Genomic DNA, 24,821 nt, shown 5'->3' with positions numbered 1-24,821 from the left:
ATGTGATACTCTTCTATTACATGAGTTTTGGTTTTGGTCTTAAATTCTCTGCTTTAAAAGCCTTTGATTGCTTACAGTTTATTATTCTGAGCCAGAGGTTAATGCGTTGTATTTATTGTACAAATAATTCAGTAAATGTTTATATTTGGAGTGAATGTTTGATTTTTGTTACCCAATTTAAGCCCCTTTCATAATCTATCCAAATGCAGGCTAGATTGTCCCTCTCTTGTACAATGATGACAGAACCTGATGAACTTGAGCTAGCATGAATGAAAAGGAGAAAGTGCTATCTCTTTATCTCTCCTTCTTGGTTGGTCTTCAGCTGTCAGTTTTGAATGCTGATAATTTCTTGGGCACTTGTGCTCCTCAGGTGAAATGGTACTGTGGGGTTTTCTTTTTAAACTTCTGTGAAATAATTCTTTCTTATTTAATTTAGCAAAAAATGAATTAGGAATTGCCAGTTTACCCCAGGATAAATCCAGTTTTGGAACCCATCTCCTATTTTCCTATTGATTATCAGGGAGGCTTCTGTTAATGGTTTCTTCAGGAGACCCCTTAACACAAGCTTAGTCTTAGGTTGGTGTCTTTAGCTAAGTCTGATTAGTAGAGAAGGGCCACACAGGTTACACATATTTATAACTAAGTGGGGCTTCTGCATGGATTTGAATACTGGGCCAGCTATGCAGTGACATTTTTTAACTAGTTTTTAAGATACTTTTTGGCCCAAAGCAGCCAGCAACTCCCAGGCAACACTCTGGCATGGTTTTTGGCTTGGCAGAGGCCCAGGACCATTCCCAGTATTTAGTTTGGATGCAAGCATCCTGTTTTGAGGCAGGGAGGAAATTGAGCCATGTGGACGCAGACCATCCCATGCCATCCTGTTCAATGACAGGACCAGGAAACAGTTCCTCACCAGTCTATTTGCTGGTACACATGTAACCATGAATGATTCTCAGCTATCGTGATGGGGCACCAAATCTTAGCAAGATTCACCTCTTCCTGGGAAGTGGAGCATCCAGAGTTTGCCAGACTGCTAAAGAATTTTGACACTGGGAAGGAAAAATGTTAATCAGCCTTATTCTGTGGAGATGGAAAAAGGCAATAATGTACAGCTTGCTTGATGCTTGGTCTTAACCTCATAATCTTCTTTGCTTTTCATTCATGCAGCAGAACTGAAAAATGAAGCTGAGTGATGAAATTATTTTCTCAGTTGTTGGAGATTGAGCCTAATTCATAAATATGCTATATCCTCCAGGCATTCTCTTCAAAAATGCAAATCCTACTTGGAGGATTTCCTTGTGCTTTGCTGGCAACACTACCAAATGTTTCCTAAAACACTCCGTTTTATCATTAATTTAGTCGAAAGATTGACACAATTCATTGCTAATGAAATTAATCAGTTACAGCATTGGTCTTTCATTTGCAATGATGCTTTTGAAATGACAGCACCTTTGTGGTAATAAATTAACATTTATTAGTGAGTGAAACTATCATATAATGTATGCATTGCTCTTCCTGTAAAAGTCGTCGAGGAGGAAGAGTTTAAAACCTCTGATTATGTACCAGTTTCTGTAATACGTAATTCAAAACCACGCGTTGCTACTGTGTCACAGTGCTGCAAAAGCATATTGGGTATTGCTAGAACTTGGTTGATATGATAAATGGTAGCTAACAAAACAAAAATTAGAATAGTTACGTATAAAAATGTTCATACCTAGGAAACTCTGTCACGTCATTTCTGTGCACACATTCATGTACATCTGCCGTATCTTTCCTTCACTGTGTCCTCTTTCAAACAGAAATTTATTGATATGTAATTTCTTTTGAGGATTCTGATGAGCATAAGAAATAATATAGTTCACATTTAATGATTCCATAAGTTTATACAGTAACATAACCCTATTTTCATGGTTTTTCTTTTGTCTGTGTACAAATTGCATTCAGGTCTTTCACTTGAGGAGCTACAACTTGTTCAGGATCTGGTAATGTATGTAGCTTAGAAGGTTTCTGCAGTGTGTCTTATTCTTCCTAAATCAGTATTGAATTTTATGCATGAGGAGGCTGTCCCCTAACTGAGCTTTCTTGAGTTAAGCAAACATTTCTTCATTGCTGACTATTCTAAATTATTTCATGATGTGTAAAGTGTTGGTGCTATTCATTTTCTTTTATAAATAAATTAAACACACCTAACAGGAGGTACCAGGCATTTTTTGTTAACCTTTTGAATTACTGAAATTGGCTGTACATCCCTGCTGTTGATTTTCTGCCTGTTTAGCCAGTTTCTAATCCACAGAAAAATGTTTCTCTCACACATTATTGGTATTATTAGGGGTCACAAGGATTGAATGACCTCAATAGGAAGCATTTTTCTGGAGCTTTTTGAATTTAGTTGTTTCAGATGATACTCCTATATGTACATGATAGCTTTATTTATTTTTTTTTTTTTTAATTTTTCAAAATATTTAGTTAAAAAAAGTGAAGGAACTTTCATCTATGAAACATTATTGTTGTTATTTCTGAAGTTCGAGAAAGCCAGAAATACATTTTAGCAGTCTTTTTTAAATTTAGCTGGTAATAGGTTAGGCCTTTCTCATTCCAAAGTTTCTATTGTTGCATCATTAGTAATATGGGGTCTTTTATTACCCTCAGTGCTCCCATAAATCACACTTCTCTGTGACATATGTAGTCATCATTTTGTGGTTTCATACTTGAACCAAAAGGCCACGTTCCATCTGTTGTGAACAGCTTGCTTGGAAACATTGATGGCCTACAGGTACACAACAGGATGACAGATGTCATGACTCTCTTAGCTCTTTTTTTTTTTTTTCTTTTTTTCTTTTTTCCTATTGTCTGGAAATCTGCTTCCTCCCACTTACCTGCAGCCCTTTGCAAATCATCCTAGTGAGAGAAGACATCTCTGCACATGGCTCTACTGACAAAGACATTGATTGGGATATAAAATTTCAGAAACACTTTTCTTTGCTGTCTCTTGGCCAGGGAATTTCTGGTTTTCAGTGTGTGTGAGAAATTACTTTTATATATAGAAGCTCTTTATTTTAAAAGAAGCTTTAGTAAAACAGTGAAAAATGTCAATAGATAGTTTTCATTGCAGTGTATTTGTGTATGCAACATAAAATGCAATAAGTAATTACAGAAGAAATTAAATAAATCTCTCAACAATGTCTATGCATAAATACTTTTTTTGCAGTAATATGCAGTAATATGAAATTTAAAACAAATTAGCTATTCCTGAATAAGTCATGTAAAACATTCTGATTATAAACCAAATGTCTTTTTCTGATATAGCTTCATATATTTTCAAAATAACTTAATGATTTTGAATGTATTCTAGATTCATTCTGGACATGAGTGCTCATTCACCTGTGAAGTTATTCAAGTATATTTCCATGTTTAGATATTCATTCCTCAGGCTTTAATTTACCAAGTCTGTTGGGCAACATCAGTTCTGTAAGTTATCAAAGCTTTTCCAAAGTTTACTGACAGAGATAATCATCTTTTTGAAATACAGTTTCCCAAAGACACAAGCTTCAAGTAGGTGGGTTGTTTGGGGGGGGGGGGGGGTTCCCTTTTTTTTTAAAAAGCTTTTGGTTCTCCCAAGCGGTGAACTGGACAAGGAGGGAATTCTATTTTGCCAGTGTTGGCAAATGCATAATTGGCCATCATAGCAAAAAGATCCCACCTGCTAAACGAGTTGTGTTTCACATCTTTTTGTGCAATGAGAATAGTTACTTATGGGGAGGGAGGAAAGAGCATGTAAGTTGTTTTTTAATGGTTTGAAATCTCACTTGGACAAATACTAGATTCTGTCACTGCTGCCTTTCTGCCTTGAATCAAGTTGGTTCTTTTGGCTGTGGTTAACACCTAGTTCCTTTCTGTTGAAGTATTTGGAAGCTCCCCCTAACTTTCTTGAAAGTAGAATTAGGCCATAAGAGAGAGAAACATGTCAGAATGCCTCTGCTAAGTGATTTCTTGTGATACAGAATTCAGTGCAGTGACCCATGCATGTTAATAATTCAGTTTCAGTTGTGTTGAAAGCTTGATTATGAATTTGGGAAGCACTTTCATAATGTTAGGAAAGAAAATAGTCACCATGTTTTTAAATACGGCTATTTCTACAAGAAAACAAAATTCTTTAGTCTAGAATTACTGGAAATCCACAGGGACTATGAGACTGTGAGATTAAAAGAGGGAGATTTTTTTTAACAGTACAGGAACTACTAAGCATGTCTGACCTTTGAGATAATAAGGGAGTCTTTTCAGCAGCATGAATGGATGAGGAAAAGACTGTATGAAGGCAGTAACATTTGTTCAGTTTCTATTTTGCAGAGATTAGAACCTGAGTATGTAATCCAAGACTGGTACTGCCATCATTACACAAAATATCTGAAAGGACACTAATTTAGCAGATTTTGACTTCCTTAGTGCATTTTGGAAGTAGGAAAAAAAAAAAAAAAGAAAATATAAACACACCTGAAATAATCAGGAATATAAACTTTTATTCCATTTTTGAAAGTTTTCTTTAACATAATAGCATCTAATTCAAATCTTGCTTACCTAAATTAGATGTCACAGTACTTTAAGCAAAGTCAGTTTACATAGCTGTTGTTTAGGCAAATTAACTTATGATGATGATGAAGTTTAAAATATGCTTAGTGAACAAATTTATTTTTTACCACGTGGAATGCTTGAAAGTAAGCTTATGCCAGATCTTTTGAAAAGTACATTAAGGCTGCATAAAATAGCAGAATAGCCAGAACTGTTCTGAAGAGAGATGGTATCTTCTCTTATATAGAGGATTATACTTTGTATACCTGTGTCCAAGGTGCGGCATAACCAACAGCAGAGTAGAAGAGTGAATAAATGTCCTTGGTTTGTGCAGCCTTGTTTTGATTTGCCCTTGCTGAGAACTGTTTGCTCTTGGTTCCTTAATGGATTGCAGTGGTGGGTGGAATATGGATATGTGGTTATGTCTAGCAATAGAGATCATGATCTGGAGAAACGGAATGGAGAAACACTATGTTTATATGAATTTCATGTTACTTTCAGGCTTAAATGATAAAGTGCGAAAAATCTCCATAAAACTTAAAATGGGTAAAAGACACTAACACAGACCCAATGACAACATCTGCAAAATTATTATGCAGGGAAAAAAATAGATGGCTGTACTTCGCAGACCTCACAAGGGAATTGGTACACATTTCAAAGAAACATGTATCTTGTGAAGAGAGCTGTGAATTTCTAGGCCATGATGCAAAACTAAACTGGGTCTGATGTATTTTTCTTCTTCAGTTCATCCATCCGGATGGATGAGCTACATGTTAAAAGGAACCAAAGCAAATAGCAGTGGGCTGATATACACGTACATTCATCCCTCTTTAAGCATTGAGGAAGCAAAAAAAGACAGACTCTTAACATGGTTTTGCACAGATTTAATCATGAGTTTAAGTTCAGCTGCCTTCAGTGAGACGTGTGTTAATTTAACTTCATGGATGTTTTAAGTTGGTCATTGAATTGGACTATTTCTATAATGTATATTCTTGGCAGTTCTCTCTATCAAGTTCTAATAGATAGCAAGTCTTTGGGAGCATATACAAGGAAGCACAGGTGGTCTGAGCCAGCAATTAGACTAAAATTTGGTTTAGTTGATGGTATACATGTTGCAGAGTCTGCATAATCCACCTTGCAACAGATGACAGAGTTCTGGCAAGTGTGTTCTCTCAGTGACGCCTTAGGCAATATCGGTAGATCTAGTGGAACAGGCAGTAAAGCAAGAAATATGAACTTGGTGCACATGAAACATTATGCAGCTATCTTATTTGGAAAAAGCAAGAAATAAGGCAGATGATTTATTAAACCTGACCAAATAAAATAAGTAAGGTGGTGTATCTTTGAAGCATCAAGGGAGTTTCTGCAAAGATTTGTGGAGAGATTTTTTGAATTTTTTAAAGAAAAAAAAGGAAAACAACATTCGTATGAAAACCAAAGACAAACTTAAAACCTCTCATTGGGGTGGGAGGCTGCAAAGCAAAGAGCAATAGTGGGTGAGTTAATGGCAAAAAAATATTTGTTAGGGAGAGACTGACTTTTGGCTGAGATGCTTATAAAAGGCCACCAGCCTGAATTTAAAAGCTCTACAAAACTTCAGAACGCCGTCAGTGAAAAGCTGATAACTGCAGAATGGGGTTCAGACTATCAGCTCACCCAAGAGACCACTAGCAACCATTATTTTCACTGGTTTGATGACAGACTCTAATCCTAATGGTCCCACTCATATTCTTTCCTACCTTTCCCCACAAAAAGGAAAAAAAAAACCAAAACCAAAAACAACTTCAAAAAATGTAACCTGTAAGAAAATGCAGATGTGATTTTTTTGTATACCCCTCGGTGGCCTTTGTGAATAGGAACAGGCACTGTCTGGATTGCCATGTGCTGCATAAGTCTGCCTGAAATTACTTTTCTCTTCACAAACGACTCACTTTGTAATATAGAGGAAAACAGAATGTGAAATATCTTAACGATATAAAAAGAAAATTAGGAAACTTAAAATGTCATGAGAAATAAACTGTTGAATGTGATACATCTTCAGATGTAAAATGCCTAAGAGAAATTTTTTTGTCTTTTGCTTTCACCAGGGAGAGGTGTGGATCTTTCTCCATATTAAGAATATTAATTTTGTCATGGAAAATTGGCTTCAAGCCAAAGTGGCATGATCTAGCAATTATTGGCAAATAATTAAACCTGTCGGACACTGAAATGTGGTCTACAACTTGAGAATAGTCTTCAGTCATGCTGTGAGGACACCTGACCTTTATAGCTTGTGTCTGTCTGCTTTCTTGTCTTACGCAGAGAAATTAGCTTTTAATCATAAATTATGTAATCTGTTAGACATGGTACCATCTTCTGATTCTTATGTTGACCACTGTTGTGGTCAGCGATACATAACTGCCTGCTAGTTAACAATCCAGTTTCCTCCAAAATGATGCAATTCACACTGGTTTTGCTCAGTACTGTAGAATTAGCAAGCAAGAAACAACGAAGGTTGAGAATCTAAAGCTTACTGCTTAGTTGAATATAGAAACAATATGAAAACCAAGATTTTGGTCTGTGATGATTAAAAGTAGGAAAACGTAAGAACAATAATTTTGATTTCAAGACACCTGAATTTTTTTAATAAGATTGTGTTTATTTCACTGCTAATGAAACATCTGATTTCTTTTCAGATGTATGTAGTCAGAATTCAAATAAACCTATAAAAATTATTTTTTCTAGGAAGTTAAAAGGCATTGAAATAGCCAAATGTACAAACAGAAAAGAAAGAAAAATAAACCGAAAAGTAGAATATGTGATCATTCATCAAGAATCCAGAGTAAAACTTGAGAATGAAGAGGAAATGAAGGACTAAAAATAAAAAGATGGCTAGAATCGTAAATGGCAGAATAACAGGATTTATTAAGTACTGTCGATTTTTACAGATTTGGTCATAAAATCTTGTTATTTTGAATCTCCAAAAATTTGGTTTCATATTGTAATAACTAAGTGAAATGATTCTATAAAAATGAGGGAATCATAAACATATAACGAGAAGTGAATTTCAAAAACAATTAGGATTTATAGCATATGTTTTCAAAAGAGCTCAACACCCTTTTGAAAGCCAGATTTCCCAAAGAACTTTTTATGCTGGGCAGTGAGATCTTTTGAAATTGTGTGTGCAGATGTGAATGCATAGCACTTGAAACTCAGAGACTCATCTTTTCGGAGAGCTGGACCAGATGACTGAAATTCAGTATGAAGATGTCGCGCACATACTGAATTTGTTTTGGTTTTTCTCTGCAATTAACATGCTTTTACAGAAGACAGTAAAGCCAGAAATCAGCAGTTTTCATGCTATTTTAAAATTGAGTAGAGAAAAGGGGAAAGCAGTCAATTAGGGCACTGGATAATTGGTCATGAAAAGAGCATGTAAAGGGACATTGTGGAGTTTTTGAACACAGACTTTGCAAACATGTAGTTAAACTTTGAGCATGGGTATCACTTTGGTAAGCAGTATCTGTTCATAGAAGCTCTATATTGAAATATAATTTCTCTGGCAAGCCTGCGCCCTCAACAAAGAAGTTGAACTGCTTCATCAGCTCTTGCCTCTCATCAGCTCTTTCCTCTCATTGTATGTGGTACAGTAACTCAAGCACTGAGGAAGGACTTAGCTTGGATCTTTTAGTTAGAAGAGGTTACTTAGAAAGGACAGTGTTGTAATTAAAAATATTTCCTACTCTACCATACTTTTAATTTGTTCATTCCCTGTGGTTTACAGGGAAGTCTAGAGATGCTTACTTTAGAGGCTTGAGTGGAAGAATGCATTCCTCTGCGTTAGCTTCTGCACTGAGAGTAGTGTGTCCTGTTTGAAGAGTTCACTGCAGGAGTGAATCGGAAAAAGACGCAAACATTATGCAAATCAGTTATAAGATCTCTGAGCTTAAATTGCACATTCACTGCATTTAGGGCATTTTTAATACACTAGTGAATTAACTGCAGATAAATGCTGGAGAACTCCCTTTTCCCCTCCTCCTCCCCCCCCCCCCACCTCTCTTTAGTATTTCTTTGATTATTAATTATTTTAGGGGAGTTTTTGCCAATGCTGCAATGGATCTTTTCAGATACCTGATGATGTGCTGAGTGACTGTAAATCTGTGATTAGAGAACTAAATCAAGCCCTAGATTTCTTAATAATCACCCATTGTGCTGTTATGACTGAGGTTATCTTCAATATTAAGGGTAATAGAAGGCCACTTCATTTGCCATTTGTTTAAATGTATAAATATTTGATATGCTTGATTTCTGTTGTTTGGATACAAGTCTACTTAACTGGGACATTTGGGGAAAAAAATCATTGGAGTTTGCTCTTTTATGTGGAATTCAGTGTTAAGTATATATTTAATTGGAAGTCCAGGAACCACAAATGTATTTAATAAACTTGTTACGTTTGGAGTCCTGTAAGAAAGTTCAATTAAATATGCTTTTAATAACTTTGTTAAAACATTTCTAGTCACTGGAAAATTTTAAGAACATTACACTCCATTTCAAATTCCATAACAAAGCATAATTCTGTATAAGGAATAGAAGGCACTGAGTCCTAATTGTTCTTGAAAATATTAGATTTCTGTTCCTGTGTCTTAAAACAGCAGTACGACTACTGTGTTTTACTGAAATGAAAGATACAAACCCCAGATCTCAATAAATACCATTGAATTGTGAACTTTAATGGCAGCTGGCAGAGTTCAGACTTTTTTATCTGGCATTGGCAATTGAAAGGTGTTCTCCAAATTCTTGTTCTCAGTTGCACTAAAACCTTTACTACCTGATGACCAGTTTTATTTGTGTGATAAATTAGATATGGTAATTTTGCTCTTTTAGCAGATTCCTGCCTATATTCCATTTGTCATAATAATTAAGGCTAGGAGCACTCTGTAGTATTGCAAAGGAAGGAATTTTGTATTTTTCCTGTATTATTTAAAATACTTACAGTTCTGGGAAGGTCAGTGCAAGGTTGTATAAAGGAGCTGACTGAGAGAATTCCTTACTTCCTCCTCTCTCTTCTTCTCGTTTTCTGATACCTTGACAAGAGTTTGGGGTAAAAGTTCTATCTTGAATCTCAAATATATTCCTTCTGTTAGCTTTGTGTTCCATTTCTCCTCAGTGTATACTTCCTGGCTCACCCATTCTTCTGTTCTTCATTGATATCACAAGTCAGGACTTGTTCTGCCCTCCTTCCTCCAAAGTATGCCATTACATATGCCACTTTAAATGGTTAAGATGGTAGTGGACTGAACTCCTTCCTACATCAAATGTCGGCTCAACTTTCCTTGTCTGTCTGCTGACCCTTTTACACAAGTAGGGCTATAGGCTTGGGTTGACTGGATGCCTTTTTGGTCTGACTCACAAGGGAGTGGTAAAATAGACCCCTTCCAAATGTCTTAAGTGGAGTACTTAAAAATAGAAATCCAAGGATCTTGAGGCACTGATGGAAAATCAAGCCTTCCCTTTTCATCAGTAAAATGAGATTATAATTGTAAGGCTGTTTTCTCATTCACTTCATTCAGCCACTTTTCCTTAAACTGAATGGATTATCATTGAGATGTATTGGTATGTATGGCTGTACATTTATGACTGTGAAAGCAGTTGGTTCAAGACAATTCTTAATACTTTCTTTATGTTGAGCCATCTCTCCACTTATATGGCATATTACTGTTCCATCCTAAGTGGTAAGTGTTCCAGATCACGTCTACAAGGATCACATTTACCAGTCCGTGTACCATAAGGGCACCTGCAGATGCAATGCAGTGATCTCATGGGAGTGCTACACTAAAAAAAAAATCCCACCCTGTACTTCCAAAATGAAAACGGAAAGAATTTCTCCTGGAAAGTGGCAGCTGCATTCTGACATTAATGTAATGGGAGCAACTGAAAACTTTATGGTGTGTAACTGTGACACTGCATTCCAACATAAGCTTCTCCTTGCCCTTCTTCCAACCAATAAACTATTCTTCCTCTCTTTTCACTCTCACCCCTCCTAATCTTCTTCTGTTTATGTGTTTTAATCATAATAGCAACAAATCCATCCCTGCCGGTATTATCACACCGTTGCAAATTTTGGCCGTCTCCTTTGGCACTTCCCTTGTGGATGGAATGATATTGCCCACTTTGATGGGGCTTAATACTCTATGTAAAATACTGCTCTGTCAATGAATATTTTCTCTATTAAACTATTTTCAGTCCAACAATAAGATACAGATTTTCGGGAGAACAGTTTTCTCATTATTACCTTAACCCATAAAAAAGCTTGCGTCTCTCTTTTTCTTTCTCTTTTTCTCTCTTTCTCACTCTCTTTCTCTCTCTCTCTTTCTCTCTCTTTCGCTCTTTCTCTCTTTCTCTCTTTCTTTCTCTCTCTTTCTCTCTTTCTTTCTCTCTCTTTCTCTCTCTCTTTCTCTCTCTCTTTCTCTCTCTCTTTCTCTCTCTCTTGCTCTCTCTCTTGCTCTCTTTCTTTCTCTCTCTTTCTCTCTCTCTTTCCCTCTTTCCCTCTTTCACTCTTTCCCTCTTTCCCTCTTTCTTTCCTCTTTTCCTCCTTTCCTTCCTCCTTTCTTCCCTCCTTTCTTTTTCCAAACATTTTGGGCAAGTCTTCAGTTACCCAGATATTTGTAGTACAGAGTAATTTGCATTTCAGCCCTGTGAGACTTGTAAATGTAGTGAACAGTCTGTGCGTTTTAATATTTTTTATATTTTTAATAATTCACAAATAGTTCAGTATGTAGGGATGACCTGTTGAGAAATTGTTTGTAGTGTCTGTAGAGAACACTGCTGAGCTCTAGACATTTGTATGCTTAGCATAATTCTGGGCTTCATCTGGCAATATTCAAGGAGTACTTCTTACTGGAAAATATCTCAAGTAATGTGAAACAAAAGATAGTTCTTTCCTGTGCTGTGACCCACTTGTAAGGTAAGGTGAGGTGTGGATGGTCCCTCTCCTGTTGCCGTTAAACAGGTTTCATCATCGAAGTCAGGTATTGAGGAAGATAACTGACAACCGTTGGAAAGGTGTAATTGAAAGCATATTGATTTCAAAGTTATTTGCCAAAGGTCTCACTTCTCAATCCAAGAGGTTCTGTAACTACCATGATAAGTGTTCTACAGCAGCTATGGTCTTCATCTGTCTAGCCAAGAATAAATAAGAGAATCTTGGTGTCTAGAGCTGGGAATATTGTGTCTTTGGTGAGTTCTGTGTGGACTGTAGGCTGTCATATTTAATAACTGAAAAAATAAATCCTTTAATCAGAATTTGTTCATGGGGCAGAATTAAGGCCTGCTATATTGATGGAAATTTTGTCACTAGTTTCAGCAGGAGCAAGATCACACACCCAGCCACACAGTACGTGGAATCGTAGAGGACCAGAAGCATTCCATAGAATATCAGACACCCTGCAGTCTCATTAGGAGAGTAATCTTTTCGGTTACTCTGCTTGTGACCACCGTTTTCAAAGATGATTTCTTAGCTTCAGCTTAGCAGCTGAAGCTAGATACTGCCAAGGTTTCCATGTCTCTTACTTTCTTGCTACAGAAAGATTTATCCTGAGTTATTTTCATCCAATTTTACTTCTTCTGTAATTAAACTCTGCAAAGTTTTAATATTACAATATTAATTGTAATAAGCTAATAATAATTACACAAAGCTAATAATATTACACAAAGTGAATACTGTAGAAGCCTGATTGCAGTTCACATTTTAAAAGGACTCTTCGTATGGCTGGTCCAATGAGTTAGGATGCAGCATTCCAACATATAAGGCTCAGAATCAAATTTACGCTAAGTCAGTGGAAAGTGGCCTTAAAGTGGACATAAATTCAGTCACACCTCGCTTTGGTGCAAATGACACTCAGGTCTACATACTGAAAGATGTAATCATTGCACCCAGCACTGTGTTCATCGTTACACTGAAGAGTACAGTTTGAAGTACATTTTAAAAAATTCTAGTCCTTGAATTTTGTTTCCATCCAGGTGGAACTGCCAGGAAGCACTGGAGGCTTAGGGCATTAAAGATGTACTTCAAATAAAATTGGATAATGTATGTTAAATAAGGAAGGTGCCAGGACATGGAAAAACCTTGTAATCACTGTAGAGCATTTTAAACAGATGAGAATATTGCCTGGTATTTATATCATCAGGTAGAAGAAAATAGTAAAAAAGTAAACCCAAGTTTTCAATTTGAACAAAGTGGGTCAAATTCAGATGTTGAAGGAGGTGTAGTTTATATGATAATACTGGATATATTGAATGTAAGAAACTAAGTTACTGTGAGTGATAGATAGACAGACTGGAAAAAAGTTGATTTTTAAAATAGTGTGGAGCAGGTATAGTAACTTTTATTTTCAAGGCATCCTACTAATTGCTTATTCTGCTAAATTCTTGTCTTCTTTTTACCACACAGAGTAGAAACAAAGCTGTACTAGATACAGAGCTGGGTTAAGGAGACTCTGCTGCTGACAAAAATTGGGCATAGTTCTGTTGGTTTACACAAGGGGGTCCTGACATTTTCCATCAGCTGTGAACTAGAGTTTTTCTGTTTTCCTGGCATTGAATAGCATCAGCTAAAAGTTAACATCTACTTATGTCTTAAGCTATTCCTGTCTTCTTTTTCCAAGACAGTCTGTAAAAGCACAGCACAGGATAGCTGCCTATGAGGTGCTTCAGTATATTGATTTTGCTTCTGCATTTCATTAGAAAGGAATAGTGTGGCTATTCGTAGCTAGTGTATGTGCTACAGCTGAAAGAATACCTTCGACTAGCTTGTCCCAGAAATGGAGACGTACCTCAGACAAAGAATATACCAGGGGCAGGACATGCTACTTAAGGGGTTTTTTAATATTTCTCTGATTAAGTCATGAAAAATAAGGAAGAGATTTGGCATTGTGAATGAGCCTGTAGAGTGGGGAAAGATAAAAATTCAATTTGTTGTGATCCGTTGTATTACATTCGACTGCTTCAGAAAAAAGGTACAAGAAAATTGTGTTTGGGAAATTGTAAGCCAGCGTACACAAAAAGGAAGTTTCCCTTTAAATGTCATTAGCTGTTTCTTAGCTTACATATTTATGTGCTATTTACAAGTAGTGACTTTGTCTCATATCACTGAGGACGGCATTGTCCATATAGCTTTTTAATCTTCCCTTAAAAAAAAAATTAGTACGATGTTATATTTTGCAGCAGTTAATATCCCAGTAGAATACTGTGAAGTCTTGAAGATTATACATAACTTCACAAGATGAATGTGTCCTGTATCTTTCATTACTGTGTATCTTGGAAGGAAGTTAATGCTGTTGAAATGTTTGAAAATAATGCATTTCTGAGGTCTTCGGGAAAGATTTGTATGTATCTTGTTAGAGAAACCTTCTGTGGAATGTATATAGAAGTATATATGCAAGTATACTGTTTCTTAGAGAACCAGCATAGCTGAACTATATGTGTATGTCCAGATAGAAATAGTTAAAAACATTGGATATATGGTGGTTTGAATTTATGTTACCCTGAATCCAGCTTGTTGTAGTCTCCAAAGTTCTTCCATTTGTAATACAAAGCGATGGAGACATATCTACATTGACCAGCTTCCTTAAGGTCAGTAACAGTCATGAAATTATATAGAGGTGAGAAAGGGTCTGTGTGGGATGTACCTGCAGTCACAGAATTGAATTGAACTGAATTGAATATCCCAGTCTATTAGACTATGCTATAAGTGATTTTAACTATAAAAGCATTAAGTTAAATATGAACAAAGGAGAATACATGAGATGCCAAAAGGTAGAGACATCCCTGACACCAGGCAAAGATAAATGGGCAACAACACTCTAACAGGAAAAAACAGTCCTTGTCACACAGCTGACCTGAGCTTAGGATGTGATACAATACAATATTAAGGCAATATTGTTTTGTTAAAAGTATGTTATGAATTTCTAGTTACTTTGCTTTACAGATCTCTAGAGGAGACATTGATTAGAGCTTGGCTACCGCTTCTCCCCTGCCTCAGCTTTTGCTGACTGTGCTGTAGTTTGACCTTTTTAGTGCCTTAGTTTGACAATCTGGCCAAGGAACAGAAGTGAGAAGGTTGAGAAGACAACCATGTCAGCAGAGCACTTTAAGGAGGCAGCCTTTTTTTTTGTACACGTATTGTATGAATTAAAAGTCTGGGTGTGCAGGAGGGACTTAAAAATGTTATCTTCATATTCTCTGTACTTTGTGTTCCTTATACATCTCATTTGCACATGAGATTTAAGAAAAGCCTGCTCTTCCCACTGCATGTGTGGAGTAACAAAGTATACAGTAAAGGGCTAAGGATCTCTCTCAGTGCTTTTGTGAAGATGAATGACATATGTCACTGTGGGTAGAACTCATGCATTTTGGTTTAGCATAATGTGGTTTATAGGACAGAAACGCATAAGTACTACCAAACAAGGTGATTTCTCGCCAGCTGTGTTCAAGAAGGAGGAATTCATACTGAAATAAGCAGAGGGAAAGCCTAGGAAGATACTAAGGAGCTCAGGATATCTTGGCTTATTTAACCTCATTGAACAGAGAATGTATATAGGAGTGTCTTCTGTAAACATTACAAGGAGTAAATACAGGGAAAAATAGAATTATTATGCAATTAATTATGTTATGTTAGAATAGAATACTTGTATAGGATCAGAACGATCTAAGTACATTTGGAAATTTGGAACTGGTTTCTGGATATGAAAATATTAAATCTGAAGTAATCATCCAAATAAGTAACAGCAGGAAATCTATATTTTTTTAGTGAATGTGAATAGTTAATGGAAAGGACTGTAAGAAAAGGTAAGAGAGTACTTTTTTGTGGTTGCTGTAGGTTTTGCACCATCTATAATTATGTAAGTTCAGCTATTTAAGTTATATATTGCAAATATTACTCATATATGCATACATATGAAATTTAATTATTAGTATAAAGTATGTCTTACATTTCAGTGCCTAAATTCCTGTTTGTAGACTTTCCCATAGTTGTTCAAGAAATATTTTTTGCCCTGACTTGATGACATGTAGCTTCTGTGGCCTCAGTTGCCTTCCTTGAAAGCAACAGGTAAAGACTGACCACTGCTAGACAGTATATAGAGTGTTACCCATACTACTGAAAACCTTCTAGATGCCAACTGGTGTGACATTTTCACAGTAAAATTCATCAAAGATTTGAAATCACAAAGGAACTCTCCATCGGCACTGATCTCTGTGTTTTGTTTCGATAGCATTTTCTGTTAGCTGAAAAATCTTATTTATGTAAAGACCTGGACTTAGTCACTGGTTATTCTTTACTTGCTGAGCATCTTATGAATGATCTCTTGATAACAGAAGGGAAGATCTGTATATGATTGCCAGGGGTGACATGCAGTGTGTTTACAAGCTTACTTAGAAGCATAGAATCATAAGATGGTTTAGGTTGAAAGGGACCTTAAAGCTCATCTAGTTCCAACCCGTCTTCCACAGGCAGGGATACTTTCCACTATACCAGGTTGGTCAAAGCCCCATCCAACCTCACAGTATCAATTATTAAATCATTCTGAACAGTTTGAGTTATTTGTGATTGAAGGAGGTAGATACCTTATTCATTTAGTGTTTAAGTTAATTTTCTGTATAAAACGAAACAGGGCCCATCCTGTGGCTCCTGACAGCAAGTGGCAAAGTATAGTAGTGAAGCCTCTTCCTAGCCCCAAATGTGATTGCTTCACACACATCTTCTATTAAGAAGAGTTCCTGGTCTGTGCTATTTCTAACCTCTGCCCAGGCATCATCTGGGAATGTTCTAGCTGGCTTTGGCCAAAATGATGTCAGAGAACATACTAAAAAGTTTTGATCCTGGAGCCTAGGTACTAGCCCCGTTTAGTTCACCAGTACTGAGGCTACAATGCAAACTGGAAGCCACAGTCACAGGTGATAAAATATTTTCTACTAGTTTCACCTCTTTCTATTTATGGAAGGTATACAGGGGTAAAAGATAATGCAGGATAATCAATAATCAGTGCCTTTGATATGATAAAGCTTAGGTTATTTCTGTACTGATACCATAAATAAGTTATACTCTTGTTCTGGCCATAGCTCAGCTCTGTGCATATATGCATACATATATTATACGATACTACACTATACTATGTTATGTATAATTCGTGACTGGGCAAAGTGAATGGGCAAGTCCAGAAAGTCCTGCTCTTGTGAGACGAAAGACGAAGCCAACACTGCCTGTGCATTTTCTTGGAAATCTGCTCGGCACAGCTGTGGTAATAAAGCAGGGAATACTTCCATGACCCTTGTTGTTTTGCCTGCAGGTTTCTGCATACTGAGTAAAAGAAATTGTGATTAATGTGGCATTCCATGTCAAGGGTAGACTGTAGATTACCATTAAGTGCATCATTATGTTATCTTTGAAAAATTTACTGGGTTTCACCTGACAGATAATAGCTTCTCTTCTGCCAACGCAACAGAGGAATAACAAACTAATACACGGGATGAACTAATATATATCAAAAGAAGTGTTACTCTTGACAGAGAAACAGCTTTTGCTTTTCATAGAGTTTTGAAGGAATTTTAAACAAAACTTCCTCACACGTTTTCTTTCCAGCCCTGGAATTTGCAGTCATGCACATAATGATGATGTTGCTGTGGAGCAGGGGTGTTTGGCCAAAGGGTCTGCAGGAGAGTTGCAGAACTGTGTTTGGATGCTTCTTTACTGAGCATTGGTTGGTGCAATGGGTCGGTTATAAAATGTAATAGATTGCTTCCTTCTGCCTGCCGATTTGATCTCTGGAGTTCTCAGGGCCTCTGAGTTGCACAACCAGCGCAGGACCTGAGATTATATTTTTTTTGTTCGTGACGATGAATACATTTCAACTCTTTCAGTAGAAGACGCTAATGAAAAATACTACTGTGGGGGCTTTTTTAGCTTTATCTGGTATGCATACTTTTAGTGTTTTTATAAGGAAAACATTTAAACATTTTACAAACATCCTTTGCTGGTGTGGTTGAGACTATTAAATTGTGCAGGGATAAACAACAATTTATTACATATTTAATTGTTTGGTTTTTTGTACTTTGTTCTCATTTTGAAGAACTTCCAGCTATGTCTACAAATCCAAAAACATGTTGACATAACCATTATCCAGTGAAGACCTGAAGGTACTCAGTTGTCATGTTATCATCTTGTTTTAGATAGATTAAAAGCTGAATAGAAAGCCCAGATGTACAGGAATGTATGTGTTTTTCATGTAGGTAGTTTGGAGGAAGCCTTTGTTTATTCTTTATATGAAGCAGTGATCACATGGAGTGAATCATACTCATTTAGGGATCCTGCCTAAACAAATCTCCTTCATCAATGCCATGCTTTTGGGGAATGGGCATTTAATATTCCTTGCTCTGAGGGCTCACTTTTCCAGTGAAATCAGTAGTTCCTCTGTGTTGTAAAATTTACTGTGCAGATCATACATACCTGAAGTTGGCAGACTGATCACTCTAGACACCAAAGTATATGAACAGTGACAAAAGTGAAACTCCAAAAGTCCCCACACCTTCCTGCTGTGGTGTGTGTTGGAGTAATAAAGAGCAGAACATATTGGGCTTCTAGGGAGGTTTGTTCATGCTCAGGCCATGCATGTGTTCATGCTCAGGGCATGCCTCATTCATTTTTTCAGTGGTACATATGTGCCACTTGACTAAGGACTAGGATCTGCCCTGGCATCCACATCAAATCATGTGAAGAGCTTGCAGATAATGTTAGCCTTTGTTGTTAACAAAATCTAAAACTTCTGAGACCCTTCATCGTGTTATAGTCCCTTGAAGCATTCAGGTCTTGAGTCCTATGTAATTTCAAGAGTTAAAAATTAATGATGAAAATAGAAGCAGCTGTCTGGTGAGTAACCCAAAGAACATCTATGCCTTAACACATTGAACTTTAATGTGTGCGTCATCCTGAGTGTTGAAATCTTGCAATTTAATAGCATGTTAAACAAATAACAAGTTAAATAAGTTGAATGACAGTTTTACAAGTACGGCTTATTGTCACAACAATCAACAGTGACAATTCCAGTATAATGTCAGAATACATCAGAGACATCAATTTGATAGATGGACCACTCGGTGGATAAAAAACTGGCTTGATGGCCGCACACAAAGAGTTGTGGTAAATGGCTCGATGTCCATTTGGAAACCTGTAACGAGTGGTGTCCCTCAGGGATCGGTGTTGGGACCGGTCCTGTTCAACATCTTTGTCGGCGACATGGACAGTGGGATTGAGTGCGCCCTCAGCAAGTTTGACAACGACACCAAGCTGTGTGGTTCGGTTGATACGCTGGAGGGAAGGGATGCCATCCAGAGGGACCTTGACATGCTTGTGAGGTGGGCCAATGCCAACCTTATGAAGTTTAACCAAGCCAAGTGTAAGGTCCTACACCTGGGTCGGGGCAATCCCAGGCACTGCTACAGGTTGGGCAGAGAAGAGATTCAGAGCAGCCCTGCAGAAAAGGACTTGGGGGTGTTGGTTGACGAGAAGCTTAACATGAGCTGGCTTCAGTGTGCGCTTGCAGCCCAGAAAGCCAACCGTATCCTGGGCTGCATCAAAAGAAGTGTGACCAGCAGGTCGAAGGAGGTGATCCTGCCCCTCTACTCTGCTCTTGTGAGACCTCACTTGGAGTACTGTGTACAGTTCTGGTGTCCTCAACATAAAAAGGACATGGAGCTGTTGGAGCGAGTCCAGAGGAGGGCCACGAGAATGATAAGAGGGCTGGAGCACCTCCCATGAAGACAGGCTGAGAGAGTTGGGGCTGTTCAGCCTGGAGAAGAGAAAGCTGCGTGGAGACCTCATAGCAGCCTTCCAGTATCTGAAGGGGGTCTACAAGGATGCTGGGGAGGGACTCTTCCTTAGGGACTGTAGTGGTAGGACAAGGGGTAATGGGTTCAAACTTAAACAGTGGAAGTTTAGATTAGATATAAGGAAGAAGTTCTTTACAGTGAGGGTGGTGAAGCACTGGAATGGGTTGCCCAGGGAGGTTGTGGATGCTCCGTCCCTGTCGGTGTTCAAGGCCAGGTTGGACAGAGCCTTGGACCACGTGGTTTAGGGCAAGGTGTCCCTGCCCATGGCAGGGGGGTTGGAACTAGATGATCTTAAGGTCCTTTCCAACCCTTACGATTCTATAATTCTATGATTCTATGATTCTACATGTACTATTTTTAGTAGGTTGACCAAAGCATAGCAGGGGTAGGTGATACTACCCACAGCTCTCAGCGACTCCTGGGCACAGGACATGTTTGCCTTCAGGAAAGTCACTGGTCAACTTTCAGTACTCCCCAGGCCTACTCAAGTTGCTGTGACTAGTGTCTCTAGTTGCCCAGCTCTCTTTTTGCCATGTGTTTAACCAATAAAAATCACTGGACTTTGAATTAGAGGTCACTTAAACCAGATGAATCTGGATTTCCCTCTCTAGTTACATGTAAATTTTTCTTGTATTTTGACTGATTGTTATTACAGGAAACTTCTATTGTTAATTTTGAGAAGGGTTTCCATAAATAAAGGAGTCATTAACCTTTACATATTACTTTGTGGTGTATACCGTGGCATTCACAGGTGTGACAGTATCTGGTGCTTATGATAGGCACTGTCCTCCATCTTCAGAATGAATGCTGTTATAATAATCCTGAATATTGTAACTTGAATATAATTCTGTGGCACCTACCTGATTTCAGTTACTGGAAATTGCATATAGATAAGATCCTGGCATTTGAAAAGTAAAAAAATTAGTAACTGGAGTCGAGCATTTGAATCTCATTAATTTCCTTCATTTTACCTGTGTATTTCTACTTCATTTATTTGAAGACACAAATATGACATACTTTTTTATGAACATGTATGTCATTATAATAAAATAGGTAAAATCTGTTTTACCTGCAGTTGTGTTGCAAAGAAGTTGAACTACATCTTTAAGCAATTCTGCAGTCAAATGTACATTTCAAAATCCTGGCTTAGAAATCTAGCAGTAAACTAAGAAAGAATTGATAAGTGCTTGAAAAATAGAAATTTTAAATTTCTCTATTGTCTGCAGAAGTTTAAAGAAAGAAAGAAATTAAATAAAGTTAATAAAATTATCCACTGTCTTACACCATCTTTTAAATGTGTGTGCCATTAAAAAATGCAGGAATGCACAGGACATTGTAACAGCCTTCTTGGTTTGTCCTTTTTCCTTCAAGGTTTAGCAAATTCCCCCAGTGGTTAGTACAGCACTCCAAGCAACTAATCCTATATAAACTGTAATGTCAAGGGAATAATGTATGCCTGACAGGATTGATTTCCCTACAAGTGTATTTTTCTTTGTCTAAAGCCGAAGTGGGGTCAGCTGGGACATAGAAGGATTTCTTAAAATAGTTCTGTAGTCGATATAAATATCACTTTCAAATTCTGCTTTTAAAATACTGTAGAATGTACAGTATGGCAAGTTACTGATGATGTATCCCATCCTCTATCCTCTCTCTGCCTGGCTGAACAGAGTGACTCACGGGGCAGGGGACAATGGTGACAAGTTCCTGCCTGGTGCAGCAGGCACATCTCTATGACTCCCCATCTCCTCAGGTTCCTCTCACAATAGGCACGAGGCTCTGCAAGTGGAACTGGACAGTAACGAGGACAGTGGTTCATCCAGCTTGGAGGTGTCACCAAGGTTAAGTTGGCTATGTTCTGCTTCAAAACTGCTTCCATAAAGAAAAAAGGACAGGTCATTGTCATAGGACCAACATGCAGACCAGACCCATTTCTTGGAGATGTCCTCTGCCTCCCTGGGGCCTGGTTAAAGATGTGAAGACAAAGCTTCCCACCCTTGACCCTCAGATTATTATCCATTATTGATTTTTTAGGCAAGCAGCGATGACGTTGGGGCAAGTCCAAGGGTGATCAGTAGAGACTTCAGGGCCTTGGGATGACAGGTTAAGGGATCAGGTAGCATGCCCTGCCTTCCGCGGGATAGCTGTTGAGCCCTGTGGTGCTGCACACAAGTAGCATACATCAGTTGAGTTTCATCTGAGAGTCAAGACAATTATTTTAAAATATTTTTTACAAAAATATCAATCTAATTTGCACAATGCATAGGATTCAAGACCAGGCTGGATGTGGTTCTGGGCATTTTAAAGATGTTCCTTCTCATTGCAGGGGAGTTGGACCTTTGAAGGTCCCTTCCAACCCAACCCATTCTATGATATGTACAGTAAACAGACATACCCAGCAAAGCACAGCAATTTGTGCCTCTTTATCTGCAAATGCAATATCCAGAATCTCTCTTACTTTACTTGCTTGATAATTCTGTTAGGTACTGTAGTTGTGTGTCTTTGAGGGGTTTTCCTATATGATTTCTTGCAATATGTTTTTACTTCTAGAAAAAAGTGGCAGGTATCCTTCTAAAATATACGTTTAATCTTAACATTGAAATTTAATTGAAAGTAGGTGTATTAATTCACTTTCAGTTAGCGTGGGTGGGATTTTAATTAATATGCCATTTTAAGGCTACAGTGTATTCTATTATCATAACATAAAATAATTACCAGCTTTAGAATATGTCTATTTCATTTTAAAGTATAAAAAGCAGTATTGTGTACCACTGTACACATCTTAGTGAAGGGTCTATGTGCTTAGACTCTTGTTCTGACCAAGTTTAGCTATATTGAACTGCAAATTGAAAACCCCATGTGTTGTCAAACTGTAAAGTTACCGTCACAGCAGGTGGCGGTTTTGAATTTGTTTAGTTGATTTAGTTAGAGAAAACAATTTACCAGGTGAAACAGAGCCATTTGGCTTTTGCTGACATAAGAAATCTGCAGAGGCTGAAGGGACAATTCCTGCTTAGTGGGGCTTTGAGCAACCTGGCCTGGTGGAAGGTGTCCCTGCCTGTGTCTGGGGGTTGAAACTGGATGATCTTTAAGGTCCCTTCTGACCCAAACTATTCTGTGATTCTGTGAGTGCCCTCTGGTGGGGTCACTGTCTTCCTGGAGCGATCAGCTGTGCTCGCACACCGGGCACTTACTCCCTGTTTAGCAGTTCCTCTTTTTACCCATAAAACTGGTTGTTTCATAACCTTATACTTGTTTGCTTTGTTTTGTAAAAGCTTTAACCAGGGCACACCACACAGCCTGCCTACGTGTCTCAGGTGCCACAAGCCTGGAAACCCAACTTCATACAATTAAAAATTCAGTCTCCTCTGCTGGGATGTGTTGCTGTAGGACGTTGCTGACAATAAGTTTCTCATGGCCTGACAGGTTCTTCGCTCTGTGCTGCTGTTTCCAACGATAGAGCGTATGGCTCAGTCTCCTCAAGGAAAGCTCATGACCCCTTTGCTGTGCAAACTTCGCTACATTCTGTACATGCCTGTCTACCTGCTGTCCTTTCTACCAGAGGGAGCCAAAGCCTCCTTGGTGCGGTTTGCTCTGCGAGGAATGAAGACCTGTGACGAATCTTCCATAATAACCTCCTTAAATCTCTTCAGTGTGGACTGCATTGGTGAGCACCCTTTTCTTTTTGTTACACCAGCCTTTGCATTGTTCTCATTTAGTTAATGTTGATGTAGTTTTGTGGGCAAAAGCTGAATAGTAAAGCATGGATAAGTTTTGAACGAGGACAGGTCTACTCTTTTCTCAAATTAAGACCATAGGCACGGGAAGATCTCAAATCAGTCAATTAAAAAAAATCTTAAGAGGAAACTAACAAAATATTTCCCCAAAGAATATCTTTTTTGTAAGAAAACAGACCTATACTACTAATAGTATCCTAAGTGATTAAAACAGTGTTTTACAATGTAGTTTTGTGTTACTGATGCCTGCTTACTTTTTGCATTTCATTCATACTGGATGGTGAAAATATATCAGTAATCAGTTTCACAAAGGGTTCTTTGCATCTTTTTTTTTTTTTTTGTTAAGCTATGATTTAACCAGCAGTATAGATTCTGTCATCTGAATATTGATAAAATGTTCAAGATCCAGAAAAGGATCTTGAGCCTACAAAGGCACATAGAAGTTACTTTATGCACAGGAGAATTTCAGCACGTTTTGGGGCATATGGAGAAAGAAGTTTAACATTCCTGCAGTGCATATTGTACCCATATTTTACACATTCTAGCAAAAGTAACAACTTTAAGAAAGGGAATAATTTCAGATAAATTATGTTAAGTTTAGAATGAAAACCAGAATGTGGATTGTGCTACACTCCAGGTATTTTGGTAAGTTGGCAGTTGAAAACAATTTGGAATAGAACTGACATGCGAACACAGTAATAATAGCAAGAAGGAAGTTTTGATTGCGTTAATAGTAGTAAAAACACATTCCTACATTTCCAGTTGTGCTCTGTCTTCTATCAGTTAAACTTTACCTACTAATTGTCCAAACAGATGTGCCAGAGTAACTGTGGTTGCAGTGAGGTCCTTTACCTTCTGTGGACATCTGTGGATGTGTTGGTCTGTACTGGAGGCTTGCTGTAGGACTGTACAGAGACTGAAAGCAGGATGGGCATTGAGGATTCTTAGTGCCAAACCTAGACAGCTCCGTTTATGTTGCACAAGACCTCTCTCCATTGCAGTACCCTGTGCCTGACAAAATCAGGCTCCTGGTTGGTAATATAAATTTCTGATAGCAATCCCGTGGTTTGCTGCTTGAATTCCTATTAATTTATGGCAATTTTTTGACTGAGGAGAAAGCAAACGTGCAGTCATACATACACTAGTCTTTCAGGCTTCTTCCTTTGATAATTTGGTCTCGGAGAAAGGTATGTGAAGGTCTGTAGGGTCACATCTCCACAAGCCAGGAATCCTTCTCTGGTCCCCACAGATAAACTTCTACCTCTCAAAACAGGTTATCCACTTCCAGGGTTGTATTGGAAATGGTCCTTGGCCTGCATTAACCTCCAGAAAAGTGTGGCCAGCCATTGTTTGTCAGTGCTGCTTGGCCCACACCACAGCAGTGGCAGGAATAATTTGAACAGAATGGATTTTGTGTGCTGCTGTTGAAGCCTGACTCTCCGAGCTCTTTAGTCCCGAGGTGAATGAGACTGGTTGATGTGTGTGTGTCAGCCTGTTGTAGTTGTCTGTATGCACCAGTGTCTGATCTGTGTCCAAGCTGTATGCTAAATGAAGGCAAGAAACCAGGCTGAAGGCTCTTTACTCATAGTATGTGATTTCTGCCTATGTTCAATTTGTTGACTGAATTCATTACACCAGAATGAAAACTCCTGTGAGCCAGTG

The 24,821-nt window shown here is 38.0% G+C and overlaps 1 protein-coding gene across 6 annotated transcripts in view; it reads left to right on the top strand.

Annotated features, from left to right (window-relative positions):
- Positions 1 to 24,821, top strand: part of LDAH (lipid droplet associated hydrolase) — a 113,889-nt gene that overhangs the window by 50,297 nt on the left and 38,771 nt on the right. For all 6 annotated transcript variants that reach the window (XM_030491142.1, XM_030491145.1, XM_030491147.1 and 3 more), the window contains one exon: positions 22,849 to 23,089. In XM_030491142.1, the coding sequence (XP_030347002.1) occupies positions 22,849 to 23,089 (241 nt within the window). The remainder of the gene's footprint in view (positions 1 to 22,848; positions 23,090 to 24,821) is intronic.

This window comes from Strigops habroptila, chromosome 6, assembly GCF_004027225.2.
Source record: "Strigops habroptila isolate Jane chromosome 6, bStrHab1.2.pri, whole genome shotgun sequence".
Lineage (NCBI taxonomy): Eukaryota > Metazoa > Chordata > Aves > Psittaciformes > Psittacidae > Strigops > Strigops habroptila.
Note: the sequence above shows the minus strand (reverse complement) of the source record. Positions and strands in the feature narration are given on the sequence as shown.